Here is a 20,799-nt window from a genome sequence, read left to right as displayed (position 1 = left end):
ACAAACCAATCAAACAGTGTTCAAAAACCAAGCATTGGGCTTAGGTTGTGGGCCAAAGGCTTAAAATGGGATGCACGTACCTATGGAAAAGAAAGGTTCATAATGCTAAACAAATCTTAGAAAAGTTAGGAAAGAAGAAAAAATTGGGTAACGATTCTTTAATACGATTTAATAGATGAAGACAAATTGATCTATGATATTCTAAATAGAGAATTGGTGGTAATGGCACCAACCTCACCCATTAAAGAAGTGCACATTTCGGGTTTAGAAGGACTCCTACAAAATTATCAATTTTTATGGGCTCAAGTTTCAACCACCACATGATGTCAGTGTTCCCCTTTCTAGCATTAATCTAAGATTTCTTAATGAGAAATTACTTGTATTCTCTTAGATTTAAAAAATGAGAAAAATTAAACTAGTTGAAAAATATAAATTTGTTAGAGACGAGGAAATGAATGGAAGGAAGTGCAATAAAACCTCGTAGGGACATGGACATAATGAATGTGAGAATGAGCATATAATGGGGAGGATAAGCATGAGAAGGACAAGTAAGAATTAAGTTACAAGGCAGAGAGATTTTTGGGAAGGCGGGAACGATTTTATTTAATAAGCTAGGCATCCGACCTCCCTCTTCCTAGTTCTTGGTTCTTACATCGCCCCCTTTATTTTTTGTCGACACTTGATATTTGGAGGACAAATTCGTCATATACGGTAGAAGGAAGGCTATTTTCGCAACTTCTGCTTGATCTACCTGAAAGGAACGAGGAGTCACGCAGCTTACATGACCTCTGCCACGCCGTGATGCAGAGAATCAAATCATCACATCCCAATCAAATAATCGGCGTGGTTTTTCCCCCACATCCTCCCCGCAATTAATCGCCGAGTCCTTTCATCCACCTCGTGACTGGCAACTTTTTTCTAGAGTTCGCGTCGCGGATTTCCGTGTTCGCAAGACGCAGACAGTCTCTCCAGTGGTCTAGTAGCCTCACGCATCTAACGTGCGCGTGCCGTTCACGTGAGGAAGTCTCAGTTCACTCAAATCACATGCCATTGGGCATGTGCACCTCGCAGCAATCAAACGCGTGTGAACATTTCCTTGTAATTTGTTCATCGGGAGCGAAAATCATAAAAAGAGAAATAAGTTTAAGCAAAAAATGGGTGGGAAGGGCTAAAGCAGGCTAATTTTTCGTGCATATAGACGTACACGTGGAGGGCATCGACTGGGAGTGTAATAACAGCCGTTGGATGAAGGAATTAGGTTTCGGTTACTCTGAGGTAAAAGCAGTGGGTTTTCAGTATTCTAACCGTCTCCATCGCAGAAAAAAGAAGGTACGATCGCAAGAGGAAACAAATCCGAGGGTCGAAAGACGCCGAGGTTTTGAAGAAGGAATCCGGACCGTCCATGTTGAGGTGGCGCATGTATTGCGACGTGGAAAGGTTACACGGTGGCAAGTCTTGCAACAGAAGGCAGTGGCTTTGTCTGATGTGGCTGACACGTGGATGTTGATTGTCGGATTATTCGGTGAGAATCCAACGGCTGTGAGTGGGTAGTGACTGTGCACCGTCGATCGTGGAATGACGTGAGAACAGCGCTCTGTATAAATGCGATGAGAGAGAGATTGGCCGTTTTTGTGATGCATTCATTTAAACGCGAGTTTCCAGAGCGAGTAAAGCTTCGGTTTTTCCGTCCCGTCTTTTCTTTGGAATTTGGAGAGTTTCAGATAGCTTTGAGAGGGAGGGAGAATGAGCTGTGCAGAGCTTTCTGGTGTTGAATCTCTCATGGTGATTGTGAATTGTTAGAGGTTGTTTCATTGTTGAGGCTACTAATCTCAACTCTCAACTCTCTTCGTATTAAATGGCCGTTTAGATTCCATAGCAAGTGATGTTTTTCATCCGTTTCCATTTCTTGAAAGCGTTTTTGGGTTTCTGTTTGTTATTTCTAATCAGTGGGTTGGTGAAGATCTGAAGAATGGGAAAAACCGAGTATATCTTGCTTCTCTGTTACTGTTAGCGTATAAACTTTGATGGGATGTGGTATTTAATCGATAAAAGAGAGTGGGAATTTTTGGATTCAGCGATATGGGTTTTGTTGAGTGAGATTCGGAGATTAATGGGTTTATTTTATTCTTATATTATATGGGTGAGATCGGTTGTATTTCTCTAGAATTTTTCACGGGTGTTTCAGAGCTTTTCTTTTCCTTTTCTTTATTTTTCTTGTGAGTTTTTTCCGTCCCATTTTCTATCTCTCTTTACTACTCTCTCTTTATCTGCTTTATTTCGTGAAGAACCCGATTCTCTGAACACGAGAAACGAATTCACTTTTATTCTTTCTTTAAGTCTCTTTGATATCTTTTTGTCTCTGCTCTCTGTTTTTCTCCCTCCGGCGAGATCCTTTACAACTCTACTTTCGACTCACGCACTCAGGGAGAGAGGAGATATTTGGAAACTAGATTGATTTTTCTTTTCATCTTTGGAAAAACCAAACCGGCGAACTTTTCCGTAAAAACCAAACCATACTTCATACGACACTCCCGCCTCTCAACTCGCTACGACTTTCTCATTATTCAGTTCTTCACATTTCCCCTGTTCTTTTTCTTGATTACATTACAGCAAAGAAATTTTTCTGAGCTCTAAATTTTATGTCCTTTTTTTTCCCGGAATATTGAAGAAAGCCAGATTGTGAGGGGGGCGAGAAAGAGAGATGAAAGATCTGGGGATCGCTAGCTGATACGTTTATTTGGTGGATTGTGAGCCATCGAAGCCGTTTTCAATTCGATGTTAGCGTTGTTATTATTATCTCAGAAATGGACAAAGGTCGAGACGTGAGGCGTGCACAGAGTCGGTTCTCGCCTGCCAAGCGACAGATTAAGCAATCGGTACACAAGCTCCTCTCTGGTAAGCAGATGACAAATTACTGAACCCTCCCTCATTTCTGGTCCATTGACGCTCGCGACAAACATACAAAACACTACCCATTGTTGTCGTTTTCTGTATATTCTCATTTGCTTTGTGATGAAGAGTTCGCGGATAAAGTCTCTTCCTCGTTATCTCCTTTTCTTGGGTGCTTCTTTATATCTGCGTTTTCCTTTTTCTTTTTTCTGAAAGTTTTTCATTTTCATCGGCATCTGAAATGATTTGTAGGCTTGGATGGCTGTGAGGGTCGTGGTGGGGACGCTGTTTTCCCGGAGAAACCAAAGAAAGAAAGGGTGAAAAAATTGAGTGTTGTTGGTAGAGCCAATTCCGTTAACGAAGACGTGGAAATGGGTTGTTCTGGGACTTATGGGTCTGAAGAAGAAGAAGAGCAGCAGCTTCGATCCCAAGCTCCTAGTCCTGGCAGTAGCAAGAGATTCAAGCTTCCCAAAAAGGTAGGTTATTATATATCAGGGTGGTTCTTTCTTTCTTTTTTTTCCTTTTCTTTTTAAATAATTTTTTTTGGAGTTATTATTAATTTTAAAATATCTACAGTTTTTTGATGACTGCAATGGCGTGGATCATTCCTCTGTTCCCCGGAAGCTTCGGTCAGGTGGGTGTTGTTGTAGGATCAAAAATAGAAAATTTTGGCTTACATCACACTCAAATTTACAGTCTCAGTTTTTCTAATAAATTACTTTGGAACTGTGGAATTTTAATTTAGATATATTTGGTAGCTGTTGAAGGAAGTTTCCTCATTTTGTCATATTTTGTGGTATTTTTAAATGAGAATGTGAGGCCTTCTACTTTTTGAGGGAGGGTAGATTCTGTATGTTCTCCTTCAATTAAATATACGGATTGTTTGGTTTCATGGTGTATTGATTCTTTTAATATAAGCATATTTATTGAGATCGAAATTTTGCCTCTTTCTGTTTTGAAGTTTACTTTTCCAAGGGAGATACTTTAGCTTTTTATGACTCAGAAAGGCTCTCTGAAGTAAAGGAAGAAAAGCATGGTTGGGGGGTGATTGTAATTTTTTGAAACTAATGTTTTGGGGAATTTTGTTTTTGCATTTACAGCCATGAAGAAGCGCAGCCGTGAATCTGTTTCTCCGCCTTTGCCGGAGCCAAAGAAGCTGAACAATGGAATTAATGGAGTTGACACCCCTCCAAAGGGTGGTGTAAAGAAATCTAAACTGAACTTGGTTAGCCACTTACCCAAATTTTCATTTCTTTTTTCCTTCTTACTTGATGGGGCTCTTGTGCTTAGACTAATGGATTTGCTACTGTAGAAGCATGGTGGCTCAGACTGGTCTCAGAAGCAACCCATTTCAGGACCAATTACCAAAGAGGAGGAAGAAGCAGTGGAGTCCCTGTACGCATTGGCAGGAATGTTCCCGGACAATGATAAGACGGACAATAAGGGTGAATTGGTTGGCGAATCATCAGAATCAAAGCCTTTAACTTTGCCAGAGGAGGGGGAGAGCCCTGCACCCGCATTAGGTCTCTTCTTGATTTACTATTGATTGCTTTTCTTTTGTCTTTATTTTATTTATTTACTTTTTTTTTTTGGGGGGTTTTGGGCTCTGGTTTGTTAAGCTTTGATACTTTATCTGATTCTGCAGTTTCAGAAGAGGACTCTAAATGCCTAACTGGAGCTGGTGAGGCTGCCAATCCTTTGTCTAATTCACTGGGAGAAACTGTGGAAAAAGTCAAATCTTTGAAAGAACCCACTGTTCAAGAACAGGGTAACATTCCCACTGGCGAGCAAGAACATACAGGATCAGATGGATCTGTTCCTCAAGTGAATATACGAACAATACCTTCCTTGTCCAAGGGTGAAGTCGCTGATGAAAAGTTGGTACTCAGATCTGTCAAGTTTGATGTTCCATACGAACAAAGCCTGGATACTGGGTGTGTATAGTTTTCTACTGACTCTGCTGCTCCTATTCCTTTTCTTATCTTTTCTATTCTTTTTATTTTTTTAATTCCTTGTGCTTTCTTATGTTCGGGCAGACTAATGAAGTTAAAACAACAGGAGGCCCCTATTCCTGAGACCAAACCAGAGATTGTAAGTTTCATTTTCCAGCCTATGTCACATTAGTTGTCAGGAATAAGCATAGTTTGAAATATCTTTAGGCCTTTAACGTTCGGAAATAAACAGGAGCAACAACATACCATCAAAGACAGCAGGAAAAATGGTATGCATCTTTCCTTGAACGTATCCCATTTCATAGTTTTTTGGTGATTGCTTAGAATGCAGAACATAGCTCGTGTGTGTAATTCTGCATATTAATGTTCTCATTGTGCCTTAATCTTTGATTTTTGGTTGGAAGATCTGGTATTGTGGCCGGGCTTGTCATCAACAGGGTCGATTGGGACTGCAATTCATGGCCTGCCCTTACAGTAATTTGCTTCTCTCTCTCTCTCTCCCCCCCTCTCTCTCTCTCTCTCTCATCCTTAGATCATATTGCTGTTTCAGTTCTTCAGCTAAAACTCAAGCTTGGCTGGATAATGCTACTGGCACTACAGGACCTAGTTCATTTGGAAATGGTGTCTCAACCGAAAAGGTAACTACCACCAGCAAATCTAGCTGATGCTTACAGCAATATGGGTATTCATTCCTTTGCAGAAGTTTTTATATATAATTTTTTTGAGCATTTGATTTGAGTTTATGTTGTGTTATTGAGTATACAGGTTTCTAGAGTTATGGTGCATAAAAAGCAACCATGGAAAAGATGTGCAGCTCATGTTCGCATAAGTCGTCTTATTCAGGATTTACAAAATTCAGAGAGAAAGGAAAGGTTGTCAATGCAGCCAAACCAATTGAGAACAGATGAAGGATCAAAGCAAGTAGGTTCTCTGGCAGGCAACAATCCCAGTGGCCTGAGAAATGGATTGAATGGAGTTGTTTCTGCTAACAGCATAGGTGGTTCAGCTGTGGAGAACAATTCAACCGAAGCTAGAAAAGATATTCTTCTGCAGCAGGGGCTCCATCAAGATCAGCAGCAGGCTCCTGCTTCTGGGACCTACACTTCTCAAAAGCAGGTAAGTTTGATATTGATACCTCTTGAAGTTTCCTCCTTCCTATAGTTCTGATGATTCTCTGGTTCTTGGCAGAGTTACGATTTCTTGTCTTTGTCGGCTGGAGGTGGTGGGGTTGAAGCTAATAATAGCTCTAACAGAGCAGTAAATGATCCGGAACCCTCATCTCAACTCCATGTTCCTTACCTACATCCACTTCCACAACATCACACACTTATCCCCTTTTCTCTGCATCAAACTCGCTATTCTGCTTCTCCTTACCCAGATCAGCTTTCAGCAGCCGCAGCAGCAGTAGCTCAGCAGGTTTTTTGCTTTCTTTTTATCTCAGTTTCATCAGTATGTTTGGATTGTCCAGAGAAGTAGTTTAAAAGCAATGGCTTTGCAACTGACCTGGGGTGTCCAGAGAAAAGATTTGATAATCGATAATGGTATGAATCCCTTGGGCTAAGCCACTGGAATCCCAGATTGGAAATGGGTACACAAGTACCATTTTTTTCTTATAGTTGCTAATTGTCTAGCATCTCATCTTGACAGTATAATGGTTGATTATAGGTCCAGCTGCAGCTATCTCCATATCTCAGCAACAATTTATGTGGATCCCCTCATATGGCCCTTTCAGGCTCAAAACAACAGCAGCAACAACAGCAGCAGCAGCAGCAACATCAACAGCAACAAAGGATGTGGGCTCAGCTGGCAACTCAATACAGACCGGCGGGTATTTCTGCATCCCATATTCCAAATTGGCAAAATGGAAGACATGACCCAACCCCTCCAATCCAATATGCTCAAGCCATTCTCCCTCCCAGTTCATCACTAGAAGTACTAGGCCCCAAATATGCGCCAATCTCACAGCAACAGCAGCAGCAACTCATTGCCATCACTTCATCCCTGTCACCTGCCAGGGCCAAAAGGCAGCACAACCATCTCCCTTCAGGCTTAGATGAGAATGGTGGTGGGTTCCGTTCCGACAGTGCCCTGCCATTGCAGTTACTCTGCAACGAGCATCTTTAAACTGGGATATTATTTCATTCTTTTCCCTTTTTTCTTTCATACTTTCAACTTGGTGCTCAACTTCGCCTGATGAAGTGGGGAGGGAAGTGGGCATGTGATGGGGTGGTGATCCGCCAAAATATGGAAACCAGGAGGAGGATTAATGGAATGCTATCAGCTGCAGAGGCAAGTAATCCAGAACCTTTGTAGTGTCATCTTTTCGTGAGCGTATTTAAAGCTTATTATTGCTCATAACTAAAAGAAAAAGGTGTATTGCCAATATGAAAGTAAATTTTTATTTTTCCTGTGCCTTATCATGCATGGTTGTGTGACTGCTTACAGTGAAGACTTGGATGAATTGATTACTTGAGAAGCAAACAACGAGTGACTTGTGGTATTTGTTAGTAAGTGGGTCCTGTTAAGGGGAAATGTCCATATCAACATTATGAATTTTGGATGCCCTTAGATCATTACTTTGGATGTGTCCCAAAAGATCTTCACCTCGTGAAGGTGACATAACAACATTTGTGTTATATGGACCGATGATAGTACATCAAGTATGTGTGGCCATTTAGGCTGGCCCATTTACTGCCATGGCCGGGCCCCCATATCAAGAGTGGATGTTGAATTCTAAATTCACCAAAGGATTTGGTTATGGGTGTCCCCTCCTTGTCATTATTCCATGAACCAATATTCGAAATTCGGCTCCTCAATAATTCTCTTCTAGTGGGTTTGAAAACTTAGACGGTACCTTGCGCTGTGCTTGGTAGTTATGATCATTTAATGCTTGGAAATCAATCATAATCATTAAAATTCAATGAGAAAATTTAAATTTTGTTACAGCTTTACTGGTCCGCAAAGTACACCTCGCTTTCTCTGTCATGAGAAATGATTTTTATGATACGAATCATGAATAAGAAGTTGCAGGGGCTAGGGCCTAGGAGTGGAGAAGGAAGAGTAAACTTTAAGCAACAGGTGCACTAGTTGTTGGTAACATGCCTTCCAGAGGACCTACTAACATGAGGTGCTTTGACTCTCCTTTAGATTCTACAGAAAAAGAAAGCAATTCCTTTTGGTCCTTTTGTAGAGCACCCACTTCGCTGCGCTTTCTCCTTTTAAAGGAAGGGAGAGTGCTTCTGAGCAGTCTGCAGAGATGGCATATTTGTTAGGAAAAGTTGGGTGAACTTGTAGTGGGGATGTGCTGCCCTGGAAATCTGAGTCCTATGCGGTTGAAAAGTGAGTTGAGGATAATAAGAATGATATTGAGATTAAAAGCCTAATGGGCGCAGGCTTTTAATTTTATCGATTAGTCCCAGTTCTAATCAATTCAATATTAATTTACAATTTCATCGAATGTGCTTTTTTTCTCTTTTCATTTTTTAATTTTGTTTACTTTTTTCTTTAATTTAAAAAATAAAAAAGGTATTTGATGAAGTTTTGAACTTATGTTGACCAAGTATATTTAATTCAATCCTGAGAGGATGCGAGTAAAGTTACACTAAATTAGTTATAGGAGTGCGAAAATGGATTGATTTGGCCTTGCTGATAAGTTTATTGCAAGACGAAATTATATTTCCAGACATGCAGCCGCATTTATAGATATTGCTGCTGAATAACAATTACCCATTATGTCGCAAACAGGAGAAAGGGGTGGTGGCTGGTGGACAGTGGCAGGTTATGGAAAGGGATTCATGGGGAGGTATAACAGTAGAGAAGGAAAGAAGCAATCACCTTCAATTTTCTCATATTACAATTTAAGAATACACCTCTTACAACTCCATCTGTCTCAATAAAGTTCATTTTTCTGATCTTATAATGGAGAAACTGTGTCTTTCAACATTGGATAAAAATCCAAAACTAGGGAAAAATAAAATAAAATCAAGAAAACCAAAGATCCTTGCTACAGAATAAGTTCTCACTCTTGCTTTTCCAATTCCCCCATCCTCTCTATGATGGCCTGCAAGTTACAGGGAAAATCAGTCTCAGGCTCAATCCTCGACTTTACAATGTCAACAAATGAGTAAAAAACTAATGCACACCTTTTTGCTTGTTTCTTGGAGCTCCCCAGCAAGAATGAATTCGTCAAGTATAAGATAAACCTTTATCAGACAAACACAGTTCCATGAGCAAAAAGGAAAGAATATAATGATGAGCAATAATATACACCAAACTACACGTCAGCAAGCCCAAACACATACACACTGGACAGAATGAAGCATGTAAGGTCAGTAGTTCATTCTCCTGGATAGCTAACAGTGAATAAAGTGCATAAGATTATAAAGAATGTCGCCAGAGCAGCATGTACAACAGAAGACCTGGAATCCTCCAATGGAAAGCATGAACAAGAACAGTATATGCCTATATGGAGCAGAAAATTTTTTAACTACATATTGCAGAGAGGTTAGCTTTGACATGCGCAGGAAATTACAATTGTAAGGTTTAATGCAAAATATAAGCACAGAACATTGCCACCAGATGTTTCTCTAACAAATCATGTAAATGCCCACAGAATCGATCAAAAGCCACTAAGGCAGCTAATTGGTTTTCTCGAAACAGTTTGAATAAAGATTTGTGTAACTTCAGAGGATCATCAGTTACTCATTTTTTCATATAAGGTCCAGCAACCATTTCCATTTTTACTCAATTCATCTTGTGCATATAACATGTACAATTCTAAAATGGTAGGGTTTTTAAGTGTCTATACAATTTTAAATTCCTTGACACTAAAAAGACGATTGCATATACCATAATGCCCAAGCGATTTAAAAAAAATAAAAATAAAACACAAACACACACACATACACACATTAAGAATGTCATATCTGACAGAAAAATGCAGTAAAAACTTAATGTTTCTGAATCTATCTGTTAAATCAAGAGGAAAATATTCAATGCTAACATGGGTAGATATACAAGGAAACATTTTGATGTTATTCCAAATTTTCCATTATGAAGTACTTAGCTCCCAGTGACCACTTGTCATCAGGGAAAGTTTAATTCACCAGTCTCTTAAGGGATGCCATCCCTCTGTTCAACTCATTCACTGACGATACTAATATTGAGTCGCCGATTGACTCAGTAGCTAAATAGGAGTAACAATCACATGCAAGGCAGGAGAATAAGAGGGAAAGAATCAGTCATAAGCTACAATTAAAGAATTCCTTGACAGCACATGAGAATTGGAAGGTATTATTCCAGTGGACAAGAAACGCTAATCAAGTAACAAACCTTGTGGAAATTAAATACCAAATCTAGCTCGCACACATTGCTGAAGAAATGATCCAGTATTTCCACAAACAGATGGATGCACTCTAAATATGCCAACTCATTATCTGTCATATCAACACACAGTGAGAAAAATAATCCAGCATATCGCCTGTAGATTACCTTGTGTGTACGGAACTGCAAGAAAAATTTATAATCAGGTATAATCAGCCCTTAATCCAATAGAGAACAGCATGTAAAGGTAATGTTATAAAATAATTGATAATAATTGTGCTGGAAAAAAAAATCAAGCTAGAAAAAAAAATCAGATATAACAATGACCTGAGTGTATTGCTAACCATGCAATCCATTGCAAGAAGAAAAATGTAGAGAGAACTGTTTTTCACATCTTAAGTGAATTTTTTGATGTGTCACATCAAACAAGAATGTGACAGAAAGCAAGGCATGAGTTAGATATTGTACCCATATACCAAGAGATATGGCTTAGTTCTGCAATCAGGTATTAACAGTTCCTCATGAAAGAATAATTCAACACATCTGTATGAGTGAAACAAGAAAATAGCAAAGCCCCTTGCTGTTACATAGTCAGCTAATTATCATGAAAGGATTTGGGAAGGAAAGGTGCTTAAGTCTCAATAAAGGGCATGTACATTTGCTAAAAATGATAGGTTTTTTACAGGCAAAGAAAGATATGTATATATAAATAGCCAAAGAAAATGTACACCAAAAGTACACATCAGACATCCAAAGGTAAGACCTTGAAAGAGAAGCCACAAAAAAAAGGAAAAAAAGAAAAAAGAAAGTAATTTTAAATTCCACTTGTAATTCAAATTTTTTGCCTAGAAACAGTCTCCTCCAACAAGGTGGGTCCATGTTTGCGTGATTCTTCAGCATAACTAGGCAGGCCAATACATATTATTTGAATACTTGCAAGGCAGTAGTGGGTCAGAATGAGTTCCAATAATTTTAAGGAATAAATTGTAACAATCGATCTCTTTTAACCTGATATAAATACAAATTATGTTTGTAACACAAGAAATCTTAAACAGTGGACTTGCAATTTAATCTCAAGCCCACCGCCTCTAAATGATCTAAAGGAGAAAGGGAAAAGGAAAAAAAAAACTCCAATTATATATAATTGAAATTTAAATAAAATGTAGCCTAAGGGAAGTTACTGGGAATTCTTCTAACTACTTTTCAAAAGTTGTAAGCTCCAAATTATAGAATAAACTATAATCAGAATCTGTATGGTTCCAATACAATTCAACATCCAATCTGCCATAACAATATAGCATCCAAATGTCCTTTTCGGGTTATTTAGAGTTGGAAAGAAGAATAGTGCTTTGAAATTGAAGAAAAGCAAGGGGATTAAAGGATTCTTTGGCGAGGCACCACTCCTAGTGCTGTAATAGGCGCAATTAAAAATTAAACCAAACAAGATTAAAGTGATTATGAAGGCTCATCCACTAACTTTAATTTCTCTTCTTGAATCCTGGGTTAAAAAAAGGGGGTAATATTAATGTTAGCAAGCAAATTATCCGCTTGGATGCAGAGAAATCAAAGAAAACAGAAGAGACTTTCAATTCTAAAAATTCTTGTGAAAATGAAACAACATAAAATAATTGCATTTGCATTGTTCCCTAGATTTTCTCACAAGCCAAACGTCGAGAAAGAAAATACCTCAACGAAGTTAGTGAACTTGGGATCCCGGTTGACAACCAATCGGTGAACCTACAAGACAATAACATTCAAAACCCTAGAAAGAAAACCGTAGAAGAGAGAGGAAAATCAAGAGGATAATACCTCGTATTCGACCTTGTGCTTCTCGGATTCTTCAAGAGGAACATAGTACTTGGCGAGGCGGGTCTTGCCCTGCCTGTTCTGTAGAATTATGAATCGGATCTGCCAAATCAAAGATTAATGAACGAGTCAGCAACTCAATCTCCTCGCAATCAAGATTGAATCATCATAATCGAGAGAGTACCATTCTCCAAAGACTTGGCTGCAGAGGCACACAGAACAAACGGTGAACCTCCGAGATCCGATGACGGTCGTCCTTGCTGTCTTTCTTTTGGGTTTCGAAACTTCAAGTGTACGTGGTTCCGTTTCGGGTCGTGCGTTAGAATGCGATTTGGTGCTGCTGCCGAGCGCCAAGGTGTACTATTCGCTGTAAACATGGAAACGACGTCGTTCCGAATGCGATGTATGTGATAAAGGTTTCCACGTAATCATCTACACCATCGCGTCTTTCACATTCCCACCTTACTCTCCTCTATTAACATTTTCAACATTCAGAAATGAAATTAAAAAATATAAAATATAAAATATAAAAATATTATATCCACGATATGAACTAATTAAGTTTGTATCTTCCAAGTTCCAACTCTAGTATTTTTAAAAATTCCAAGAAAAATAATCTATTTTTCACAAAATTTAATATTTGAATGCTAGTTTGGACATCCTGCCAACCTTCATGGAATGTGTCTAAAAGAGGTTATTTAGTGGGAATATTTAATTATACTAATTTAAAATATAGAGACAATTCTTATTCTCTACTTCCAAACAGACCCTTGTTCACCTCATCGGATAAATGCATGCAGCTGCATTAATTCACAACAAATTTGTGTCGATCCCTCAGACTCTCACCTTTATTAGGTCAAGCACCTACTAAAAATTACAATCTAAACCTGAAACAACTATACTTCAATTCTGTTCAATGGCTGCTTTACTCGCTCTTTATTCACAACCCAGAAACTACATACAAAATCCCAATCATGGGATGCTTCAACACTGGAAAAAAATTACAGGGCAAGAAATTTACCCCGTCCTAGAAATCTCCTTAATACTTGGAGTTTGAAGCAGCCAAGAGAGCAGCTCCAATCCCAGACCCGTCTTTTGAATGTTCTATGACTACATTCTTTGACATCTCCAACCCCAGAAGCTCTGTCACGGCTTCTTTGAGGTATCTTCTATACTGGGGATAGTTCTCATATAGGCCTCCATCCATGGCCACCACGGTTCTCTTCCCAAAGATGAGGTCTTTTGAATCTTCCTCCATCTTTTGGAGAATCCCTACAATGCCTGCACCAGCCAAGCGCCCACCTCGCTTCACGATGGTGTCACAAACCTCCACGACCATCTTTCTGACACTCAGGTCTGACTTTACCTGATAACAAGATTGGGGAGAAAACATATTTGTAGATTATTGGGATAAGATTTCATTAAAGCTTGACATTTACATGCATACGTAATGTATCCCTGTAACTCAGTAATTTATAAATCATTCCTACATATATTCGATTCTTCTACTAGTAATTGCTATTCATCTGCATAACCTTTGCACCCATTCCAGTTGTGAATAATTCTGGCATTATTTGCTTCTATTTAAGCTACTCTATTATTCTCACATATTGCAAATTATCCGGTATATATTCCTGATTAATTCCCATATTCCTAATTTACCTCAGTGAGGGCTATATCCCAAATCTCAAGTTTATTATTGTTTCATGGAAAGACAGAATTTCAAAAAGGAGGTTCTGATCTGTGGAATTTACCCCAGCTACATCATACAGGATTGCTCCAACAGCATCCAGATGGTCAGAATTGTCCTGCTGCATTGCACATATGTCTGGGGTCCTACAAAGTACAGTTCAGAACAGAATTCAGAACAAACACAAATCTTACTTGATTAATTTGCATATTGGTTGCATCATCCTTCAGAGTAGTTGTAACATGAAAAATCTAATGATGTCCACACCCTCACCACTGCTGCCTTTTCCCCATAACCCTCAATAAGAGGGGAAAAAATACAAACATGAAATTCATGTGTTAAACACTATGAAGGTAAAATGGGATCTGTTAGATGCCATGAAAAAACAATCAAAAAACTTTTTCCTTTCGATAGAACATTGCAACATATGTGAATGATCAACTAAATATTAGAAACTCCTATGGAGGCTATCATGCCTATCAATCCATTTTATCTTGCATCTAATGTACAAAGTTGCTTCTCAATCAAGAAACTTGGCAGCCTATTTGTCTATATATATATTTCTAATCTTTCCTTCTTTAGTGAACAGATATTGTAAAAAATATAACAAAAAAGTATTTTAAGAAAAATCAGTGAAAGGTGATCTATGAATTGCTTGTACTGAACACATTGGCCAAAGCATGAGATCCTACTTCTATGAATATGAGACCCACTAAAAGGAGACTGGTTTAATAGTGGGATTCAAACAGCAACAGGACAGTGATCATGCTAATGCACACAAAAACTCAACCATGCAGCACTGGGGTTGTAGCTCAGGGTAACATTTTTGGCCTCTAGCACTATCTGATTATCCTGCCAAAGAATAGAAATTCCAATTACCTGAGTATGAAAGGTGTGGATAACTTTTCTGAGACATATTCGCCAAACAAAGCACCTGCTTCAGCCATCTTGAGTAGCACCCTTCTTACAATTTCACCAAGGTACATACCAGAGATTGTCTTCTCAAATATCTGTGTCCATGAAATATGAACAATAATCCAAATATTAGATACCTAGTATCATAAATATAAACTAGTTATCATATAGAAATTAAAGTTATACCTGCTCACCAGGATTGATACTAGCAGCATCCATATCTCTGTCAAACTCAGTTAAAGGTAGACCATTTGAGAATGCCCCCCACTCAGTACTAATAATCTGAATCAGGAAAACACTTGTTAAAATAACATTAGAAATCTAAACCATGATTTGGAACATCACTTTAACTAGTTAGAGATTCACCGTTCTTCCAGAAGAAGACATCTGGCCCTGTAGTTTAGGAATAACATCTGTTCTTTCTACATAGCACGCATTGGTTCCAGTTCCTAAAATGACAGCAACCATTACATCATCATCCCAGTATCTTGCTCCGGCCAATGTTCCTACAGTGTCATTAACCTAATTTACATACATTAACACTAATTAGTCACTTTATCAATCCAGATTTATTCTTCAAGGAGGACATCATCATGAGAAAGACGTACCAGGGCTGACACCTGCATATCTAGTCCCTGCCTTTCCATTGCTTCATTTAGACAAGCAACCACATCTCTTCCTGCCTGTAATGAGTTTGAAGTTTTCCATTATGCATATTTCAGAACAAGCATGATCCTTGAAATGTCACATAGCTAAAGTAGATGTATAAAAGAAAAGCACATTACTACTATTTTGACATACAGCAGAAAACATAAGTTCTCTCTGTCTTTGGAACATCAATGCTAGAGCACTGAGGGGAAAATATTAATTTCAGTTTATGCCCCATAAAAACAGATCTTACCATATTATCTTTGGCTAAAACGGAGCTTTCTCATGAAGGCCTGAAGCCACTATGACAACCTGGCCTAACTGGACTTGAACTCATGGGTGAAAGTCGTTGCACAACCATCCTCTCTTCAGATTCCCTCACCTAAGCCCTACCCTGAGTTCCAGTAATAATGTAAACAACTAACCCCCATAGTTCTTAGAGCTCCACTGGATACCACCTTGAACCAATGTTACCAGATTTCTTCCAAGTAGGGAAATCTGCTTCCCAACAAATCCATTTCCAAAACTGATATGAGACTGATGTAAAATTTTCAGTGTTTCCATTGGAAATATCTATAGAACTTTCTAAAATGGTTTCCAAGCATCACTAAAAGATTTAAATCTCTCGACACTTTGGTTTTCCTACACTGAAATGCTTTCTATCCTTTTAACACAGTTTCCATTTAGGATTTCCCTGAGGTGTGCTAGAATTCTGCATTTGGTTTCCCAGTTCCCTTTATCATCTAAGAGGGGGAACAGAATTTGGGAGCCTAAATTTATAATCTGCATCAAATATGATTTTTGTTGCTAACTTGAAAGTCACCATAAAACCATGAATAATAATTGCTGTTTATATAATATAAAAGTGCAAAAATTACAAACCGTTCCAGAGACAGCAAAACCCTTTGTCCACTTCATTAGTATGCCAGAGTCAATTGATGTTTGCTTGACTGGGAAAGAAAATGTAAAGCCAATCTCTCTTTTCCTTCCACTCGGCAGGTGAAATTTTCCACCCTCCTTCTTTGCAAAATTCGCCAGTCCGCAAGCAATAAAATCGAAAAGTTCCTAACAAATGGAAAGGCCTGAGTTCAATTAACATTATCAAGAAAATAAAAGGAAATTGAAATTTAACAGAAACCCCATGCATTTTATCAGAGTGATGATGAACCCATACCTCCGAGGTACCAAACATTAACTCTTGAGGAATTGTTACTTGCTCAAATTCAGTGGCAATCACTCTCTCATCCTTCCCCCCTAATTGCACCCTCAGCACTCGGAAGTTCGTGCCACCAAGATCCAAAGCATAAAACAAGCCTTTCTCATTCCTTTCACGTCACAAAATATCAAGAAGTACAAATTGTTAAAGAAGTATACTAATAAAAATTCAGCGGGTGGAGAGAGAACTCTGAATATGGGGAGAAGAACTCAATCTGCTATTGTATTTTTTCGATTTTCAATAGAAATTTAAATCAATGAGGGAAAAGGTCAAAAAAAGGCTTAAACCTACTTTAAGAAAAAACGAACCATTTAAGCATGTTCTTTCTTTTCTCTCATTGGTTCCAAGAACCAAACAGAGGATTACAGCTTTCTTGATCTTTTCTTGCTAAAATCTTATATGTTTGATCATTTCTTGATAGTCAACAGAAGAAAACAAAACTAATAAAGAAATAAAAAAAAAAAGTAACAAATTTCCAAAACAGGGAACGATCAGATCTCAAATAGAAGCCAACTGAAGTATTACTACTCAAGACACAAAGAAAAAGAGAAAAACCCATAATTAATTAACATGACATACCCAGTGGGGAAAGTATCGACATAGCTGAGAATCATCTTGAGATCACTACCACCGTCGACAGCAAGCCCGGCCCGCATATCAGCGGCCATGGCGTCTGCCACGTGGCGGAGAACAGGCAAAGGAGTGGCACACTGCTTCTGTAAATGAGTCAAAATTGGAGCGACGGAGACGGCGCTAGATCGGACGACCATCCTGGGCCGTGGCAACTTCCCGGGAGATGGGGAAAGCCAGAAAGATCCGACGGCGGAAACCGACATTGTCGGTAGACGGTGAGATCTATGAAAAGGAAGGAAGAAAAGAGTGAAGAACGGGGAAGGATTGATGGGGACGTTGAAACATAGAGACCTTGGTGAATATTTGCTCCACTATCTTTATTCGTAGATGGGGAAGGTTTGAACAGTTGGCCTTCGGAGATTTTCTTTTCCTTTTTAAATAAATAAAAAAAACTGATAGAATTAGAATAAAGAACTAGTTGGTCGTTAACGGGGTTGCGTTGGGTAGCTAACAGCCAATGGCGGTTGGTCTGGGGGCGGACATGACGATGTTGACGCTACAATCTTCGACTTTGTTCTTGACTTCTAGTTGGATGATCGGGAATATGGTAAACGTGAATATGGGTATTAAATTTTATGAATATATATAAAAAATATTGGAGAAATGAATATTTTTATAAAAATATGGATAGAATAAAAATTATTTAAAATTTATAAAAATATTTAATTTTTTTTAAAGAAAAAATAATAAAATAAATAAAAATATATATATTAAAATTAATTTATAAATGTAATTTATCTATCTATTTTTAAAGATAATATTTATTAAATTTTTATAAAAAATTAGTTTAAACTTTTTTAATATATTTATATTTATTTATTTTAAAAATTAAAAAATACATTTATTAAAATATGTTTTATTATATTTTAAATAAAAATTTAAATTAATTTATATAAATTATTTTATATGAGATTTAATTTCTAAAATTTTATTAGAAATATGTGGTGATTTTTTTTATTAATATTAATTTATTTAAATAATTAAAATTATTAATAATTTATTTTATCAAATTAATTTTATTTTATAAAATATTAGGATTTCATTATTATTTTTTTATAATGTAGCAATTTTTAGTAAAATCATATTTTTATTATTTTAAAATAAAAACATTTAAAATTAAAAAGATAAAGAAAAAAATTAAGAGTGAAGTGTTAGTAATTTTTTAAAATCTGATTATAAGAGAAATATGAAAATTAGTTAAAAATAAAATAATAATATAAATTTAAAATAAATATGTAGACCCCCTTTGGTGGGGAGGACCCGGAGGGTTGGTTTTTTTTCTTTCTTTTCTTCTGGGATTTTCAGGATATTGTTAGAAGGGGTAGGGGACCCCTAGCTGAGGTGGGATGCCGTCTGCATGAGACGTGCAGCAGCAGAGAGAGTGGTTGCAAGCCCATGCTTGCTGATGTGATGAACAGGAAGGGAAGGTTGGCTTGTTGAGGAAGACACGAACAGAGGAAGGGAGGAGGAGGCTAGATAAGAAAAGAAGAGGAAGGCAAGGAGGGGGAGGAGGGATTTTCAAGCGTGAGCTTACTGAGATATTTCTCAAGTTCGTGGAGGAAGCAGACGGGTTTTTCCGAGGTAGCTTAGAAGATATTTTTCTGGGATGATCAAAGGAGGAAAAGCAGAGGAAGGTTGCATTGTGGATCATCAGGAAAGATCACCTTAAGCTCGCGCATTGATCGATTGATGCCAAGGTATGCCCCATTCTCACTTCAGTCGATTCTTTATTGAATGTTTTGATTCCCTCACGTGCATGATCATCCTGAGTATTCATTGATCTCCACATTAATTGCCACAACAACTTCATTTTATTAGTAGAGACCCGACCTCTAGGGGCTTAGAGGGGTGCTATGGTCTTCACCGTACCTTCCCGATAAGTAACCTGACCCCCGAGCCCGATCCGGTTTTTCGTAGATCACCTTTTCCAAAACCAGGAGTCGCAATTAGGGTTTTCTTTCTTATTTTGTTTACCCTTTTAAAAATAAAACAAAAATAAGTGGCGACTCCAAGTCATTTTTTTTAACCAATTAAATCATTTTTCAAAATCAAAATCGAGCTCGCCATCGAGTGGGAAACGCATTGAGCCGAAATACGGGGTTCACAAAATGGCGACTCCACTGGGGAATTTTTTTAGAGGGTCAAGCTTGAATTTAGAGTGAAGCAAACGTGGCATTTGATTGGACGATTAGTGGATGCTCATCTCTTGATTGCACATTGAGGATTTCTTGACGCATGCTTAGATGTCGTATTCATTTGAGATTTTGACATGCTGGATTATTGATGATTGATCTTATTGCATTGCTTAGTGTAGTGATTATGATTTTGGCATGATTTTTCTGATCACTTCACATGCATGCACTCACCATTGTATATCACTCGGCTTGACATGTTGATTCTCTGACTTGTATACTATTTTGATCGTCTTTGAGCATGATGTTTGTATCACTATTCGTCTTGATTGTCGTATTCTCGCTTATCTTGTGTGTACATGAGTGATATATTCTGCTCTGCCTGACTGTATGATGCATGACTGCCCTCCCTCTACATGATTGCATGTCGCTTGTCTATGTGGGTCTCACTTCTATCCCCTTACTTCCAAATCTCTTGGTCTCGGTCATTCCTTTCATCTCGGTTCTCACTATTGCAAGTGTGAGACCTTCTGTGTGCTTGCTCTCTGACCGAGCCAGAGATTAGGAGTAGGGTCTAGCGACGGGCTATATCGATGCACGGGAGCATTCTGGAGGAGAGCGACACTTTGATGTCGATTGGAGTCTGATCATTGAAGACCTGTATAGCCCCGAGCTAGGTTTCATGGATAGTCGTGCGACCAGTGTGTTTCCTCTTTTGCTCTAGACTCTTAGGGTTTTCGGATGCACCCACACCATTCACTGTGCACTTTAGTTGACCATTGAGCGTCGAGAGTTTGAGAGGTTTCACCATAGGAAACCCCCTGGGATGTCGAGGTAGTGCATGTGTGGAGGTGATGACCACCTTGCATGGAAGCACCCCGTCTCTTTTTGAGGCGTGCAGATGGTTGCGTACCGCCGGAGGGTACGATCGCTTCTGCTAGGGATCTTTTAAAGTCCACCCATATCCATTTAGAGCCACCTTCACCTTGTAAGTTGAGCCATAGATCCTCCGATTAGGACTCCCTCCCTACACATGGGTGCATCTGTGGGCCTTCAGAGCCGGTTCAGTAGTAATAGGTTTGGTTACCTTCGCAGTAGTCTCTTATATATCTGCTCAGGATTGGATATCGGTTTGTTTGCTTCCAGGCTACCTTTTGACACATTTGATAGACATTCTTTGTGAAGTTTCCCTTACCCCGCACCTTATCTAGTATTTCCACTATTACAGGAGTACCGATACGTTCAGTCTGGGTTCGACTTCTTGGATCAGAGTTGGGAGTAGATTGATCAGGGCATCGGACCAGTTAGACCAGAGATCAGATCAGAGGGATATGGATTCACAGATAGTTACCGTCGATCAGTTCGCTGAGGCCATGGCTTCGATTCAGGAGGCTATAGCTAGCCTTGGCCGGAGGATAGATGGGCAGCAGGCCCAGCAGGTCCCGCCCCCGGATGGTGCCCAGTATGACCATACAGTGCCACCACCCCCTCCACCCAGTCAGTCAGCACCACAGGCCATGCCGTTCACCCTACATAGCCAGACCGAGGTTGCTCCGCCTCCCGCCACCGTGCCTACCCCGACCTCAGAGGACCCAC

The 20,799-nt window shown here is 38.8% G+C and overlaps 3 protein-coding genes across 5 annotated transcripts; 1 reads left to right on the top strand and 2 right to left on the bottom strand.

Moving 5' to 3' along the window:
* The first annotated feature begins 1,616 nt into the window (after window positions 1–1,616).
* On the top strand, window positions 1,617–7,258 carry LOC100243848 (uncharacterized). 3 transcript variants are annotated; one of them, XM_010666509.3, is made up of 14 exons: window positions 1,617–1,802; window positions 2,669–2,895; window positions 3,142–3,365; window positions 3,466–3,523; window positions 3,990–4,114; window positions 4,205–4,412; window positions 4,535–4,823; window positions 4,926–4,980; window positions 5,074–5,110; window positions 5,246–5,315; window positions 5,392–5,479; window positions 5,607–5,957; window positions 6,030–6,257; window positions 6,507–7,258. In XM_010666509.3, the coding sequence occupies exons 2-14, from the start codon at window positions 2,805–2,807 to the stop codon at window positions 6,963–6,965; spliced, it is 2,283 nt and encodes a 760-aa protein (XP_010664811.1). In that variant the 5' UTR covers window positions 1,617–1,802; window positions 2,669–2,804; the 3' UTR covers window positions 6,966–7,258. The 3 variants fall into 3 exon arrangements, with proteins under 3 accessions (XP_010664811.1, XP_002279991.3, XP_059590949.1); XM_002279955.5 differs by having other exon boundaries at window positions 4,202–4,412; XM_059734966.1 differs by having other exon boundaries at window positions 1,617–1,879; window positions 4,202–4,412.
* Window positions 7,259–8,660: 1,402 nt separating this feature from the next.
* LOC100260827 (AP-2 complex subunit sigma) lies at window positions 8,661–12,437 on the bottom strand. Its single transcript, XM_002275767.4, has 6 exons — window positions 12,154–12,437; window positions 11,973–12,071; window positions 11,850–11,900; window positions 10,173–10,346; window positions 8,984–9,043; window positions 8,661–8,901 (listed from the first exon to the last, which is right to left on the bottom strand). Exons 1-6 carry the CDS (start codon window positions 12,154–12,156, stop codon window positions 8,860–8,862), a joined length of 429 nt encoding a protein of 142 aa, XP_002275803.1. The 5' UTR covers window positions 12,157–12,437; the 3' UTR covers window positions 8,661–8,859.
* A 569-nt stretch (window positions 12,438–13,006) lies between these two features.
* HXK2 (hexokinase) lies at window positions 13,007–17,274 on the bottom strand. The gene is given in 9 exon segments (NM_001280905.1): window positions 13,007–13,335; window positions 13,724–13,805; window positions 14,539–14,669; window positions 14,761–14,856; window positions 14,941–15,096; window positions 15,183–15,257; window positions 16,105–16,287; window positions 16,397–16,547; window positions 17,018–17,274. Coding segments are annotated over 9 exon segments (1,458 nt in total). The 3' UTR covers window positions 13,007–13,008.
* Window positions 17,275–20,799: the final 3,525 nt, after the last annotated feature.

This window comes from Vitis vinifera, chromosome 18 (assembly GCF_030704535.1).
Source record: "Vitis vinifera cultivar Pinot Noir 40024 chromosome 18, ASM3070453v1".
Classification (NCBI taxonomy): Eukaryota; Viridiplantae; Streptophyta; class Magnoliopsida; order Vitales; family Vitaceae; genus Vitis; species Vitis vinifera.
This window is presented reverse-complemented; position numbering and strand designations above follow the sequence as displayed.

Excerpts from the sequence above, each read along its gene's own strand:
- LOC100243848 (XM_002279955.5), top strand. The coding sequence starts at position 2,805 with ATGGACAAAGGTCGAGACGTGAGGCGTGCACAGAGTCGGTTCTCGCCT. Across the intron at positions 4,115-4,201 it reads AGAAATCTAAACTGAACTTG|AAGCATGGTGGCTCAGACTG; the intron begins GTTAGCCACTTA and ends TTGCTACTGTAG. Across the intron at positions 4,413-4,534 it reads GAGCCCTGCACCCGCATTAG|TTTCAGAAGAGGACTCTAAA; the intron begins GTCTCTTCTTGA and ends CTGATTCTGCAG.
- LOC100260827 (XM_002275767.4), bottom strand. Across the intron at positions 10,347-11,849 it reads AGTTCACTAACTTCGTTGAG|TTCCGTACACACAAGGTAAT; the intron begins GTATTTTCTTTC and ends TTTTTCTTGCAG. Across the intron at positions 9,044-10,172 it reads TGGTATTTAATTTCCACAAG|GTTTATCTTATACTTGACGA; the intron begins GTTTGTTACTTG and ends TGTCTGATAAAG.